We start from the raw sequence: 13,394 nt of genomic DNA, 5'->3' as shown, positions 1-13,394 counted from the left end.
CGTGTTGTGCCTCCCGGAAAACATACCTTGAGATACCTTCGGTAAACAGGCATAACTTTTCGCTCGTTTATCAGAAAAATCTGAAATTTTTTGTGCAGCTTCTTGACACCATTTGGACCCGACCCAAACTTGGCTTCGCCTTATTTGGTTTCCTCAGAATTGCCAAAAAAATTCAGGAAAATATAGAAAAAAAATTTGTCAAAGTTTTTGCACGCTTTTCAGAGAACATGCTGAATTTCTGTAGACCACATCCCACCTCAGTTGTAGGTGCCAATTTTTGTGGTTGCATCTCTTGTGATCCTTGTTCAGAGAAAAGTATAAAAAAATAGTAAAAAAAAGTTTGTTTCCTACTAGTGCCTTTTGGAAAAATCCGGGGTGGTAAGCCGCTTGTGATTTTGCATTCCACTTTCACCACCATCACCACCACTTGTTTCCTTTAGTTGATAGCGATAATACTTTGGTGTTGTCTTTTTCTATCTTCTAACCATGTGCAGGAACTCCGACGGACTTCAATGAGTGCGTGTCCAAGGGCGAGCTTGCAACGTTCATGACTGAACAACGCAATCTTATGACCGAGCTGACGCGCAACGTGAACAATCTGGTCACCCGCATTGAACAGCTTGAGCAACGCCCTCCACCTTATCGTGCTGATGATGAAGATGCGGTTGCTTTTGGTGATGAAGATGTATATGCTGACGGTGGTGCCCGTCGCCGCCTCAACTTCAATCGTCGTGGTATGGCAGGTAATAATCATGGTAATAATGATACTTTTGCTAAAATTAAATTTAGTCTACCTCCTTTTGCTGGTAATGTTGATCTAGAGGCATATTTAGATTGGGAGCTTGCTGTTCAACAAAAATTTGATTCTCATAATGTTCCTGCTAAGTATAGAGTTAGACTTGCTACTAGTGAGTTTACTAATTTTGCTTTGTTCTGGTGGAGTGATCTTTGCAATGCCAATAATGCTGCTGCTGTGCCTCAAACTTGGAATGTTTTAAAGCAACATATGAAATCTCATTTTGTTCCACCTTATTACCAACGTGATTTACGTTTGAAACTACAAACTTTAAAACAAGGTGATAAAGGAGTAGAAGCATACTATCAAGAATTGCTTATTGGTTTAGCACGTTGTGGTATAAATGAAGATGATGATGATGCTAGTGCTAGATTTTTTGGTGGTTTAAACCATGATATACAGAACATACTTGATTACAAAGAATGGCGCAATTTTTCCCAATTGTATCATCTTGCTATTAAGGCCGAACGAGAAGTACAGGGATGCAAACAACACCAGCCTTTCAGGTCTAACAATGGGAGGAATTTTCAACAGCGTTCCGAGTCGGAGACGCCCAAGCTTCCTGTTGCACCACAGCCATCTACACCTCCATTTTCTTCCGAGGTAAGTAAATTGTCTAATGTGCAGTTTCCACAGCTGAAGAAAGGTGGCACTCCGAGTGCTTCTACTAGCTCCTCCTCGTCCAGCTCTAAAATCATTTGCCACCGATGCAAAGGCATGGGACATGTCATGAAGGAATGCCCCAGTCATCACGCTTTCATTGCTACCCGAGGATGGATATGTAAGTGCTAGTGATGTTGAAGATGATTTAGCCCTTGCTGCTAACATTGATGCAGATCCCACCGAGGGTGATCATGACAAGGAGGCCATCACCATTGACTCCATGGCTGCTGCCGCAGACTACCCTAGCCTTCTTGTGCAGCGTGTGTTGAGTACACGTGTGGGTCATGAAGAAGAGATGAAGATCCAACGCCACAATTTGTTCCACATGTATCTCATTGTGCAGGGTTGTCGTGTTCTCACTATCATTGATAGCGGGAGTTGCAACAACTTGGTGAGTTCAGATTTGGTTGACAAGCTTGGCTTGACCACACGACAATATTCGTATCCATATAAACTTCAATGGTTCAATAATAGTGGTAAGACTAAGGTAACTAAATCAGCATGCATTAGCTTTTTCACAGGCTCTTATCATGATACTGCTGATTTTGATGTTGTCCCTATGCAAGCTTGTTCCATTTTGTTAGGTCGCCCATGGGAATTTGATAATGATGCTTTACACCATGGTAGAACTAATACATACACTATCATACATAAGGACAAGAAAATTATATTGCTGCCTTTGTCTCCTACGGATATTATTAAATATGCTAATGAGATCAAAAATAAACCTCCAACAGACATTGCTAAAAATAATGGGATTAAGTTAAAAAGAGGTGCTTTCTTGCTACAACTCCTGCTACTGCTGAGTTATGTGATAATCCTGATGCACCATGTTATACTATGTTTTGTCAACCTTTTATGTCTGGTGCATTGCCTGCTGTCACTAACCTTTTGCAGGAGTTCGCTGATGATGGGATAGAGTCGAGGACGACTCCAATTCTACAAGGAGGGGATGATGAGGACATCGCCAAGATGGAGTCGAGGATGACTCCAATTTGAGAAGGGGAGGATGATGAGGACATCGCCATGCTGGACACACCGACGCCATGGTCTTCCCTAAGTTCTAATTCGTTCCGAACTCAGCTGCCACGTTGCCCTCGGATTCAGTAGACACGTCGTCACTGTTTCGGTCATAACTTCCTCATACGACATCGAAACGGGCCGTTCTTGGATGCGTTGGAAAGGGGACGATGACACCGTCGTTTTGGATCTAGTCCCAGCTCTAGAAGGTCCGTGGATCATTCTATGTGACCACGGCAAGGTGCTGCATCACCTATTTGGGCCAACTTGGCCATGTATCGTGTCGGGCCTTAAGCCCAAGTTGTGGGCACCCAACCCCTGGCCATCCCCAACCCTAGGTCGAGTCTTAGACTATAAACACAGCCGCCGCCGCCGCTACACAATTGGGTTTTATTTAGAGTTTAGTTTTCCATCGAGGAACTGAATCGTTCATTATAACTGTGGTGACAAATCCTTTTACAGTGATCTAGGGGCCCCCGTTCTTGATCTCCTCCACTATGTCGATTAGTCCTTTGGAACTGAGTTCTTGAATCCTTATTGATATTTGCGTCATTCATATTTGCAATTTCAGATTGCGTGTTTTACCTTCTTGCTTGTGCTCTTCGATTCGCTTGCAGGAAAAGCCTTCTTGGCGAGGTTAATCAAGTTGTGCTTGGTTGATAACCAACAGAGCAGTGGTGTAACGGTTGCAGGGTTCGAATCGTGTCTGATTTGAAGCCGGATCGCCAACATCGAGATCTCCACAAATCGAACTTACCGGCTACCTCTCGGAAGATCGGGCCTGTACTCATCAGTACTACTACTTGGTCTCATAGGAAAGATATCCTTAAAGAAAGTAACATCCTTAGACTCCATTATTGTATCTACTATAGTCTCTGGAGTATCGGATTTAACTACCAAGAATCTATAGGCAGGACTATTCTGAGCGTATCCTATAAAAATGCAATCGACTGTTTTTGGCCCAAGTTTCCTTTTTTCGGCTCTGGAATGTTGACTTTCGCCAAACATCCCCACGTTCGCAGAAAGTTGACATTGGGTTTTCTGCCCCTCCTTGCCTCGTATAGAGTTATGTCACTTCTCTTGGTGATAACTCTATTGAGCACAAAATTTATAGTCAAGATTGCTTCCCCCACCACATCTTTGGCATACCGGCACTCTCTAATAAGGCGTTCACCAAATCTGTAAGTGATCGGTTTTTCCTCTCAGCTACACCATTTGATTGTGGTGAATAGGGTGGTGTAAATTCATGGATAATCCCATGCTCAGAATAGAAATTAGAAAAATCATTAGAGATATACTCTCCTCCCCGATCATCTCTAAGTCTCTTAATCTTCTTTTCTAACTGGTTCTCAACCTCTGCCTTATATATTCTAAAATAGTTTAGCGCTTCATCCTTAGACTTCAGCAAGTAAACATAACAGTAACGTGTTGCATCATCAATAAAAGTAAGAAAATACTTTTTTCCTCCTTTAGTCAAAACTCCATTCATCTCACATAAATCAGAATGGATCAATCTAGTGGTGCCAGATTCTTCTCAGACTCTAATGCCTTAAAAGGTTTTCGAGGTTGTTTTGCTTGCACACAAAGTTTGGCACATAGAATTCTTGACTATGTCACATTTAGGAATTAACTCAGATTTGGACATTCTAGCAATTGTATCAAAACCAACATGACAGAACCTCGAATGCCATACATCAGCAGAATTTTTATTCAAACTAGTAGTAATATTCAAACTATAACAAGAATCCATAGTACTTAGGCGGAACAAGCCTCTGCTGTCATAGCCTTTTCCTATAAAAGCCCCAAATTTAGACACTACAACTTTATTCGACTCGAATACTAGCTTATAACCACTCCTACACAGGAGAGACCCACTCAGCAGGTTCTTGTTTATCGTAGGTGCGTGCTGGACATTCTTCAATTGGATGGTTTTCCCTGAAGTGAGCTTCAGATCTACCGTACCAACACCAAGAATAGAAGCACGCGTTCCATTTCCCATTAGGACGCTGGAAGTCCCTGCTGCCTGATATGAAGAAAACAAGGAAGCATCAGAACACACGTGAACATTTGCACCAGTATCAACCCACCAGTCGATAGACTAAATGCAGAATAACAACAGGAGATTTACCGTCCCCTCCTGAAGTCGATGGCCTCGCCAATGGTCACATTAGTGAACTTTTTGCTCAGTTCAGTGGTCCTGTCCTTGCGGTCGGAACAATCCTTGGCAAAGTGACCAGGATTACCGCACACAAAATAGGTGAGATTTTTCAGATCCTTCTTCTCTGTTTTCTTCTTTTTAAAGCTAGTAACCTTATTCGCCTTGGGACCCTTCTTCTTGTTAAATTGTTTCTTGTTTTGAACAAAATTGGCACTGTTCTGCACGTTCTTCACCTGCACATCTTTTGCCCTTGCCTTCTCTTCCACATTAAGAGCTGTAATGAGATCTTCAATAGAAATCTCTTCTCTTTTGTGCTTCAGAGCTGTAGCAAAATCACGCCACTCTGCAGGAAGTTTAGCAACAATCGCTGCTGCAACAAACTTTGGAGGTAAAGCACATCCCAAATGTGCAATCTCGCCAACCAGAAGCTGGAGGTCGTGTGCTTGAGTTACAATTGATTTAGCACTGTCCATGCTGAAATCAAAGATCTTTTCGCATACATACAGCCAGCGACCGGCTTCGGCTTCTGCATATTTTTGCTCCAAATCCTCCCACAGCATGGTGGCCGATGAGTAATTCATATACACATCATAGAGTTGATCCGCCAAAATGGTGAGGATGCAGCCCAATGCGGTGTTATTCGCATTCTCAAACTACATGGTCTGTTCCTCTGTGATGGGAAACACAGGGTATATCACCCACCACAGCCCCAATGACATGAGCCAAAACTTGGCCCTTGTCTGCCATCTGCGGAAGTTCTCACCTCCAAACCTCTCAGGTTTCATGGCATCAGATGCATTATTTGCCATTGCTAGATCACAGAAATAGGCACAATCAGGTTTTTGGAATGTTGGAAATAAGTGCCTAATATACATTCCAGATTTTGTTTGGAGGAAAAACTCATAGATAAAAAATAATGCAAGTACATAACACAAGTAAACATGCAACATACTGACTAGAATAGGATTGCGCAAGGAAATTACTCAATGATCCCGCGCAAAACGTAGTTGAACGTGTTGAAGTAGATATTGCAGATCACCAAGCGGTCGCGTGTAGACACTGCCCAAAAACCTGATTGCCGCCCCATGCAGGAGTCTCATGGCAGTGGTTTCGGAGATCCCGCTCTCTTCAAGTCCGGTGCACGCCGTACTCAAAGGTCAACGAGGCGCAGCAGCGAGAAGCTCAGCACAGCGAGTGGGAAGGTGAGCGTGTGAATCCGTACCCTTCAACCAGGACGTCTCCTAGTTTTATAGGCCTTCATAGTGCATCAATTCCTTTCATCAAGCAGTAAAAACTGCCCAATTTAATGACAGAAAATGCTGCAATCAAACAGCAGAAACTGACACACCTTATTACTATTTAAAACAGAAGTTTCAATCACATTGAAACACCATTACGCTCAGCATAAAAAATAGAAACTGCACAAATAATAGCCTGTTGTACACGTACGCGTCGCGCTCGTCGCAAGTCACAAGTCACGCGATTTTTCACGCGAAAAATGCACGCGAGCTACGCGTGCGTGTAGCAACAGTCTCCTTCTCTCTCATTTTCACCTATTTTGCATAGAGAGGAGACTCCCATATTTAAGCAAGGCAACCTCTCCTTGAATTAGCAATATGGGACTATAGGTTGTGCATGCTTTAGATTTTTCAGATTAGGCCAAGCATGGGCCTAAATCCAACAATCCCCCACCAATTCCAAAGCTGCTGTACTGAACACTCTTTATATATACCAGATTTTCAGTATAAGTCCCGTACAGGTTGAACTTACACCTAGATCAACCAGGTCCATCTTCCAGCAGCTTGTGAATGGACTAAGCCTTGAATTCATAGCTTTTTGCTGTCAGATTTCTCTTAAAGATGCAACTGGTACTAGGCTGCAAGAACGCCAAGTCCAAACGGAGCTTTTAAAGGTCTTGCTCCTCGATCTTCTCATGAGCTTTCCAAAGAGTACCCCACTCTCATGAACTGCGACCTAACAGTTTAGCTCACATAGGTGTATTCATTTTAGGTATCCTAGTAGGACGATACCTTTTCCCTTGGTGGACACTAGAATACATTAAGGCATAATAGCCAGCCTTCCATACAGAAGAGAGTACATTACATGGAACATGGGTAATTTTAATTTTTTTAAACAGTCTGTACTCCCTGTTACAACAGTAACTTGTTTTTCTCATTTTCCAAATCAGGGATCTCCTATCAAAGGAAAATGAGTTGCCATTACTTTGCAACTAAATGGGTCTCAACCCCATGTCCAAGTTTGCAACAGAAATCGCTGTCCGTGCAAGCCCTTTTGTAAAGGGATCTGCTAGATTTTTCTCACTACGAATATAATTCACAGCAATTACTCCGGAGTTTTTCTAGCTTTCTAACAGATTTCAAGCCTCCGCTTCACATGTCTCGAGGACTTCGAATTATCCTTAGTACTCGTAACTTTGATCAATACTGTTTGGTTGTCACAGTACATAAGGATTGCCGGAACTGGTTTCTCTACCAGTGAGAAGTCCATGAGTAGCTCTCTTAGCCACTCGACCTCAACAGTAGCCATGTCAAGTGCTACAAGCTCAGCTTCCATGGTCGACCACGTCAAAATGGTCTATTTACATGACCTCCATGTAACTGCAGCACCTGCTAGTGTAAAAACATAGCCACTCGTGGCTTTAATTGCATCCGCATCAGAAATCCAATTGGAATCACTATATCCTTCCAATACAGATGGATAACCAGTATAGTGAATTCCATATTCGATTGTACCTCTTAGGTAATGTAGCACTCTCTCCAGTGCATCCCAATGATCCTTCCCTGGATTAGAAGTAAAACGACTTAATTTGCTCACAGCAAAAGATATATCAGGACGTGTTGCACCAGCGAGATACAAGAGGGACCCAATTATTTGTGAATATCTCAAATGGTCCAACCCTTCGCCTTTATTTGTCCTTAGCTTTACACTAGCATCAGTAGGGCGTAGGGGATACTTTGGCATTCTCAAAGCCAAAGCGACACAGTATTTTTTCCACATAATGAGATTGATTTAGAATAATCCCATTCTCATTTTTGATCAACTTAATATTCAGGATAACACTTGCTTCACCCTAGATCCTTCATGTCGAAGCATGAAGATAAGAATGATTTGACCTCGTCAATCACGGCAGTGTTAGTCCCAAATATGAGTATATCATCCACATACAAGCACAAGATCACTGTTTGACCCCACCATGGCGATAGTATACACACTTATCTGCTTTGTTTACAACAAAACCAGCAGAAGTGAAGGTTTGATCAAATTTTTCATGCCATTGTTTGGGTGCTTGTTTTAGGCCATATAATGATTTTAACAATCTGCAAACTTTACCCTCCTGTCCCTTAGCCACAAAACCATCAGGTTGCTCCATATAGATTTCTTCCTCCAACTCTCCGTTAAGAAAAGCTGTCTTTAGATCCATTTGATGAATGTGTAGACCATAGGAAGCAGCTAATGCAATGAGCACCCTAATAGTGGTTAACCTGGCCATAGGTGAATAGGTGTCAAAATAATCTTCTCCTTCTTTCTGGGTAAAGCCTTTGGCCACAAGCCTCGCTTTATATTTTTCAATCGTGCCATCCGGTCTCATCTTTTTCTTGAAAATCCACTTACATCTTTTGCCCTTGCCTTCTCTTCCACATCAAGAGCTGCAATGAGATCTTCAATAGAAATCTCTTCTCTTTTGTGCTTCAGAGCTGTAGCAAAATCACGCTACTCTGTAGGAAGTTTAGCAACAATCGCTGCTGCAACAAACTTTGGAGGTAAAGCACATCCCAAATGTGCAATCTCGCCAACCAGAAGCTGGAGGTCGTGTGCTTGAGTTACAATTGATTTAGCACTGTCCATGCTAAAATCAAAGAACTTTTCGCATACATACAGCCAGCGACCGGCTTCGGCTTCTGCATATTTTTGCTCCAAATCCTCCCACAGCATGGTGGCCGATGAGTAATTCATATACACATCATAGAGTTGATCCGCCAAAATGGTGAGGATGTAGCCCAATGCGGTGTTATTCGTATTCTCAAACTGCATGGTCTGTTCCTCTGTGATGGGAAACACAGGGTATTTCACCCACCATAGCCCCAATGACATGAGCCAAAACTTGGCCCTTGTCTGCCATCTGCGGAAGTTCTCACCTCTAAACCTCTCAGGTTTCATGGCATCAGATGCATTATTTGCCATTGCTAGATCACAGAAATAGGCATAATCAGGTTTTTGGAATATTGGAAATAAGTGCCTAATATACATTTCAGATTTTGTTTGGAGGAAAACTCATAGATAAAAAATGATGCAAGCACATAACACAAGTAAACATGCAACATACTGACTAGAACAGGATTGCGCAAGGAAATTACTCAATGATCCCGCGCAAAACGTAGTCGAACGTGTTGAAGTAGATGTTGCAGATCACCAAGCGATCGCGTGTAGACGCTGCCCAAAAACCTGATTGCCGCCCCGTGCAGGAGTCTCGCGGCAGTGGTTTCGGAGATCCCGCTCTCTTCAAGTCCGGTGCACGCCGTACTCAAAGGTCGACGAGGCGCAGCAGCGAGAAGCTCAGCACAGCGAGTGGGAAGGTGAGCGTGTGAATCCGTACCCTTCAACCAGGACGTCTCCTGGTTTTATAGGCCTTCATAGTGCATCAATTCCCTTCATCAAGCAGTAAAAACTGCCCAATTTAATGACAGAAAATGCTGCAATCAAACAGCAGAAACTGACACACCTTATTACTGTTTAAAACGGCAGTTTCAATCACATTGAAGCGCCATTACGCTCAGCATAAAAAATAGAAACTGCACAAATAATAGCCTGCTGTACACGTACGCGTCGCGCTCGTCGCAAGTCACAAGTCACGCGATTTTTCACGCGAAAAATGCGCGCGAGCTACGCGTGCGTGTAGCAACAGTCTCCTTCTCTCTCATTTTCACCTATTTTGCATAGAGAGGAGACTCCCATATTTAAGCAAGGCAACCTCTCCTTGAATTAGCAATATGGGACTATAGGTTGTGCATGCTTTGGAATTTTCAGATTAGGCCAAACATGGGCCTAAATCCAACAATCCCCCACCAATTCCAAAGCTGCTGTACTGAACATTCTTTATATATACCAGATTTTCAGTATAAGTCCCGTACGGGTTGAACTTACACCTAGATCAACCAGGTCCATCTTCCAGCAGCTTGTGAATGGACTAAGCCTTGAATTCATAGCTTTTTGCTGTCAGATTTCTCTTGAAGATCCAACTGGTACTAGGCTACAAGAACGCCAAGTCCAAACGGAGCTTTTAAAGGTCTTGCTCCTCGATCTTCTCATGAGCTTTCCAAAGAGTACCCCACTCTCATGAACTGCGACCTAACAGTTTAGCTCACATAGGTGTATTCATTTTAGGTATCCTGTAGGACGATACCTTTTCCCTCGGTGGACACTAGAATACATTAAGGCATAATAGCCAGCCTTCCATACAGAAGAGAGTACATTACATGGAACATGGGTAATTTTTATTTTTTTTTAACAGTCTGTACTCCCTGTTACAACAGTAACTTGTTTTTCTCATTTTCCAAATCAGGGATCTCCTATCAAAGGAAATGAGTTGCCATTACTTTGCAACTAAATGGGTCTCAACCCCATGTCCTAAGTTTGCAACAGAAATCGCTAGTCCGTGCAAGCCCTTTTGTAAAGGGATCTGCTAGATTTTTCTCACTGCGAATATAATTCACAGCAATTACTCCGGAGTTTTTTAGCTTTCTAATAGATTTAAGCCTCCGCTTCACATGTCTCGAGGACTTCGAATTATCCTTAGTACTCGTAACTTTGATCAATACCGTTTGGTTGTCACTAGTACATAAGGATTGCTGAAACTGGTTTCTCTACCAGTGGCAAGTCCATGAGTAGCTCTCTTAGCCACTCGGCCTCAACAGTAGCCGTGTCAAGTGCTACAAGCTCAGCTTCCATGGTCGACCGCAGTCAAAATGGTCTGTTTACATGACCTCCATGTAACTGCAGCACCTGCTAGTGTAAAAACATAGCCACTCGTGGCTTTAATTGCATCCGCATCAGAAATCCAATTGGAATCACTATATCCTTCCAATACAGATGGATAACCAGTATAGTGAATTCCATATTCGATTGTACCTCTCAGGTAACGTAGCACTCTCTCCAGTGCATCCCAATGATCCTTCCCTGGATTAGAAGTAAAATGACTTAATTTGCTCACAGCAAAAGATATATCGGGACGTGTTGCACCAGCGAGATACAAGAGGGACCCAATTATTTGTGAATATCTCAAATGGTCCAACCCTTCGCCTTTATTTGTCCTTAGCTTTACACTAGCATCGTAGGGCGTAGGGGATACTTTGGCATTCTCAAAGCCAAAGCGACATAGTATTTTTTCCACATAATGAGATTGATTTAGAATAATCCCATTCTCATTTTTGATCAACTTAATATTCATGATAACACTTGCTTCACCCAGATCCTTCATGTCGAAGCATGAAGATAAGAATGATTTGACCTCGTCAATCACGGCAGTGTTAGTCCCAAATATGAGTATATCATCCACATACAAGCACAAGATCACTGTTTGACCCCCACCATGGCGATAGTATACACACTTATCTGCTTCGTTTACAACAAAACCAACAGAAGTTAAGGTTTGATCAAATTTTTCATGCCATTGTTTGGGTGCTTGTTTTAGGCCATATAATGATTTTAACAATCTGCAAACTTTACCCTCCTATCCCTTAGCCACAAAATCATCAGGTTGCTCCATATAGATTTCTTCCTCCAACTCTCCGTTAAGAAAAGCTGTCTTTACATCCATTTGATGAATGTGTAGACCATAGGAAGCAGCTAATGCAATGAGCACCCTAATGGTGGTTAACCTGGCCATAGGTGAATAGGTGTCAAAATAATCTTCTCCTTCTTTCTGGGTAAAGCCTTTGGCCACAAGCCTCGCTTTATATTTTTCAATCGTGCCATCTGGTCTCATCTTTTTCTTGAAAATCCACTTACATCTTTTGCCCTTGCCTTCTCTTCCACATCAAGAGCTGCAATGAGATCTTCAATAGAAATCTCTTCTCTTTTGTGCTTCAGAGCTGTAGCAAAATCACGCCACTCTGCAGGAAGTTTAGCAACAATCGCTGCTGCAACAAACTTTGGAGGTAAAGCACATCCCAAATGTGCAATCTCGCCAACCAGAAGCTGGAGGTCGTGTGCTTGAGTTATAATTGATTTAGCACTGTCCATGCTGAAATCAAAGAACTTTTCGCATACATACAGCCAGCGACCGGCTTCGGCTTCTGCATATTTTTGCTCCAAATCCTCCCACAGCATGGTGGCCGATGAGTAATTCATATACACATCGTAGAGTTGATCCGCCAAAATGGTGAGGATGCAGCCCAATGCGGTGTTATTCGCATTCTCAAACTGCATGGTCTGTTTCTCTGTGATGGGAAACACAGGGTATATCACCCACCACAGCCCCAATGACATGAGCCAAAACTTGGCCCTTGTCTGCCATCTGCGGAAGTTCTCACCTCCAAACCTCTTAGGTTTCATGGCATCAGATGCATTATTTGTCATTGCTAGATCACAGAAATAGGCACAATCAGATTTTTGGAATGTTGGAAATAAGTGCCTAATATACATTCTCGATTTTGTTTGGAGGAAAAACTCATAGATAAAAAATGATGCAAGCACATAACACAAGTAAACATGCAACATACTGACTAGAACAGGATTGCGCAAGGAAATTACTCAATGATCTCGCGCAAAACGTAGTCGAACATGTTGAAGTAAATGTTGCAGATCACCAAGCGGTCGCGTGTAGACGCTGCCCAAAAATCTGATTGCCGCCCCGTGCAGGAGTCTCGCGGCAGTGGTTTCGGAGATCCCGCTCTCTTCAAGTCCGGTGCACGCCGTACTCAAAGGTCGACGAGGCGCAGCAGCGAGAAGCTCAGCACAGCGAGTGGGAAGGTGAGCGTGTGAATCCGTACCCTTCAACCAGGACGTCTCCTGATTTTATAGGCCTTTATAGTGCATCAATTCCCTTCATCAAGCAGTAAAAACTGCCCAATTTAATGACAGATAATGCTGCAATCAAACAGCAGAAACTGACACACCTTATTACTGTTTAAAACGGCAGTTTCAATCACATTGAAGCGCCATTACGCTCAGCATAAAAAATAGAAATTGCACAAATAATAGCCTGCTGTACACGTACGCGTCGTGCTTGTTGCAAGTCACAAGTCACGTGATTTTTCACGCGAAAAATGCGCGCGAGCTACGCGTGCGTGTAGCAAGTCTCCTTCTCTCTTATTTTCACCTATTTTGCATAGAGAGGAGACTCCCATATTTAAGCAAGACAACCTCTTCTTGAATTAGCAATATGGGACTATAGGTTGTGAATGCTTTGGAATTTTCAGATTAGGCCAAACATGGGCCTAAATCCAACAGTAGCTATGGGCCTGTTCGGCAGGACTGAAAAATACTGTTCCGACTGATTGTTGTGAGAAAAAAATATTATTTTAGCAAGACATGAATAATGATTTCGTGAGTTGGCTGACCAGCCAGCCGAACACTGCCTATATTGGATGAATAAGCTGCCATTTAGGGCATGCATGTGTCGATCTCGTGTACTCGTGTCTTCATGTATTTGTCTGTCGCCAGGTACCTAACTGGAGTTGACCTATGTGTGTATCATCATGTGACATATGTGTGGTTATATAGATACGTAGAAATCTT

At 42.8% G+C, this 13,394-nt stretch overlaps 1 protein-coding gene across 1 annotated transcript; it reads right to left on the bottom strand.

The window, feature by feature from the left end:
- Positions 1 to 11,636: 11,636 nt before the first annotated feature.
- Positions 11,637 to 12,233, bottom strand: LOC136537327 (uncharacterized). The gene has a single exon (XM_066529334.1). It carries the CDS (start codon positions 12,231 to 12,233, stop codon positions 11,637 to 11,639), a length of 597 nt encoding a protein of 198 aa, XP_066385431.1.
- Positions 12,234 to 13,394: the final 1,161 nt, after the last annotated feature.

The sequence above is a fragment of the Miscanthus floridulus genome, chromosome 2, assembly GCF_019320115.1.
Source record: "Miscanthus floridulus cultivar M001 chromosome 2, ASM1932011v1, whole genome shotgun sequence".
Lineage (NCBI taxonomy): Eukaryota > Viridiplantae > Streptophyta > Magnoliopsida > Poales > Poaceae > Miscanthus > Miscanthus floridulus.
Note: the sequence above shows the minus strand (reverse complement) of the source record. Positions and strands in the feature narration are given on the sequence as shown.

Excerpts from the sequence above, each read along its gene's own strand:
- LOC136537327 (XM_066529334.1), bottom strand. The coding sequence starts at position 12,233 with ATGACAAATAATGCATCTGATGCCATGAAACCTAAGAGGTTTGGAGGT.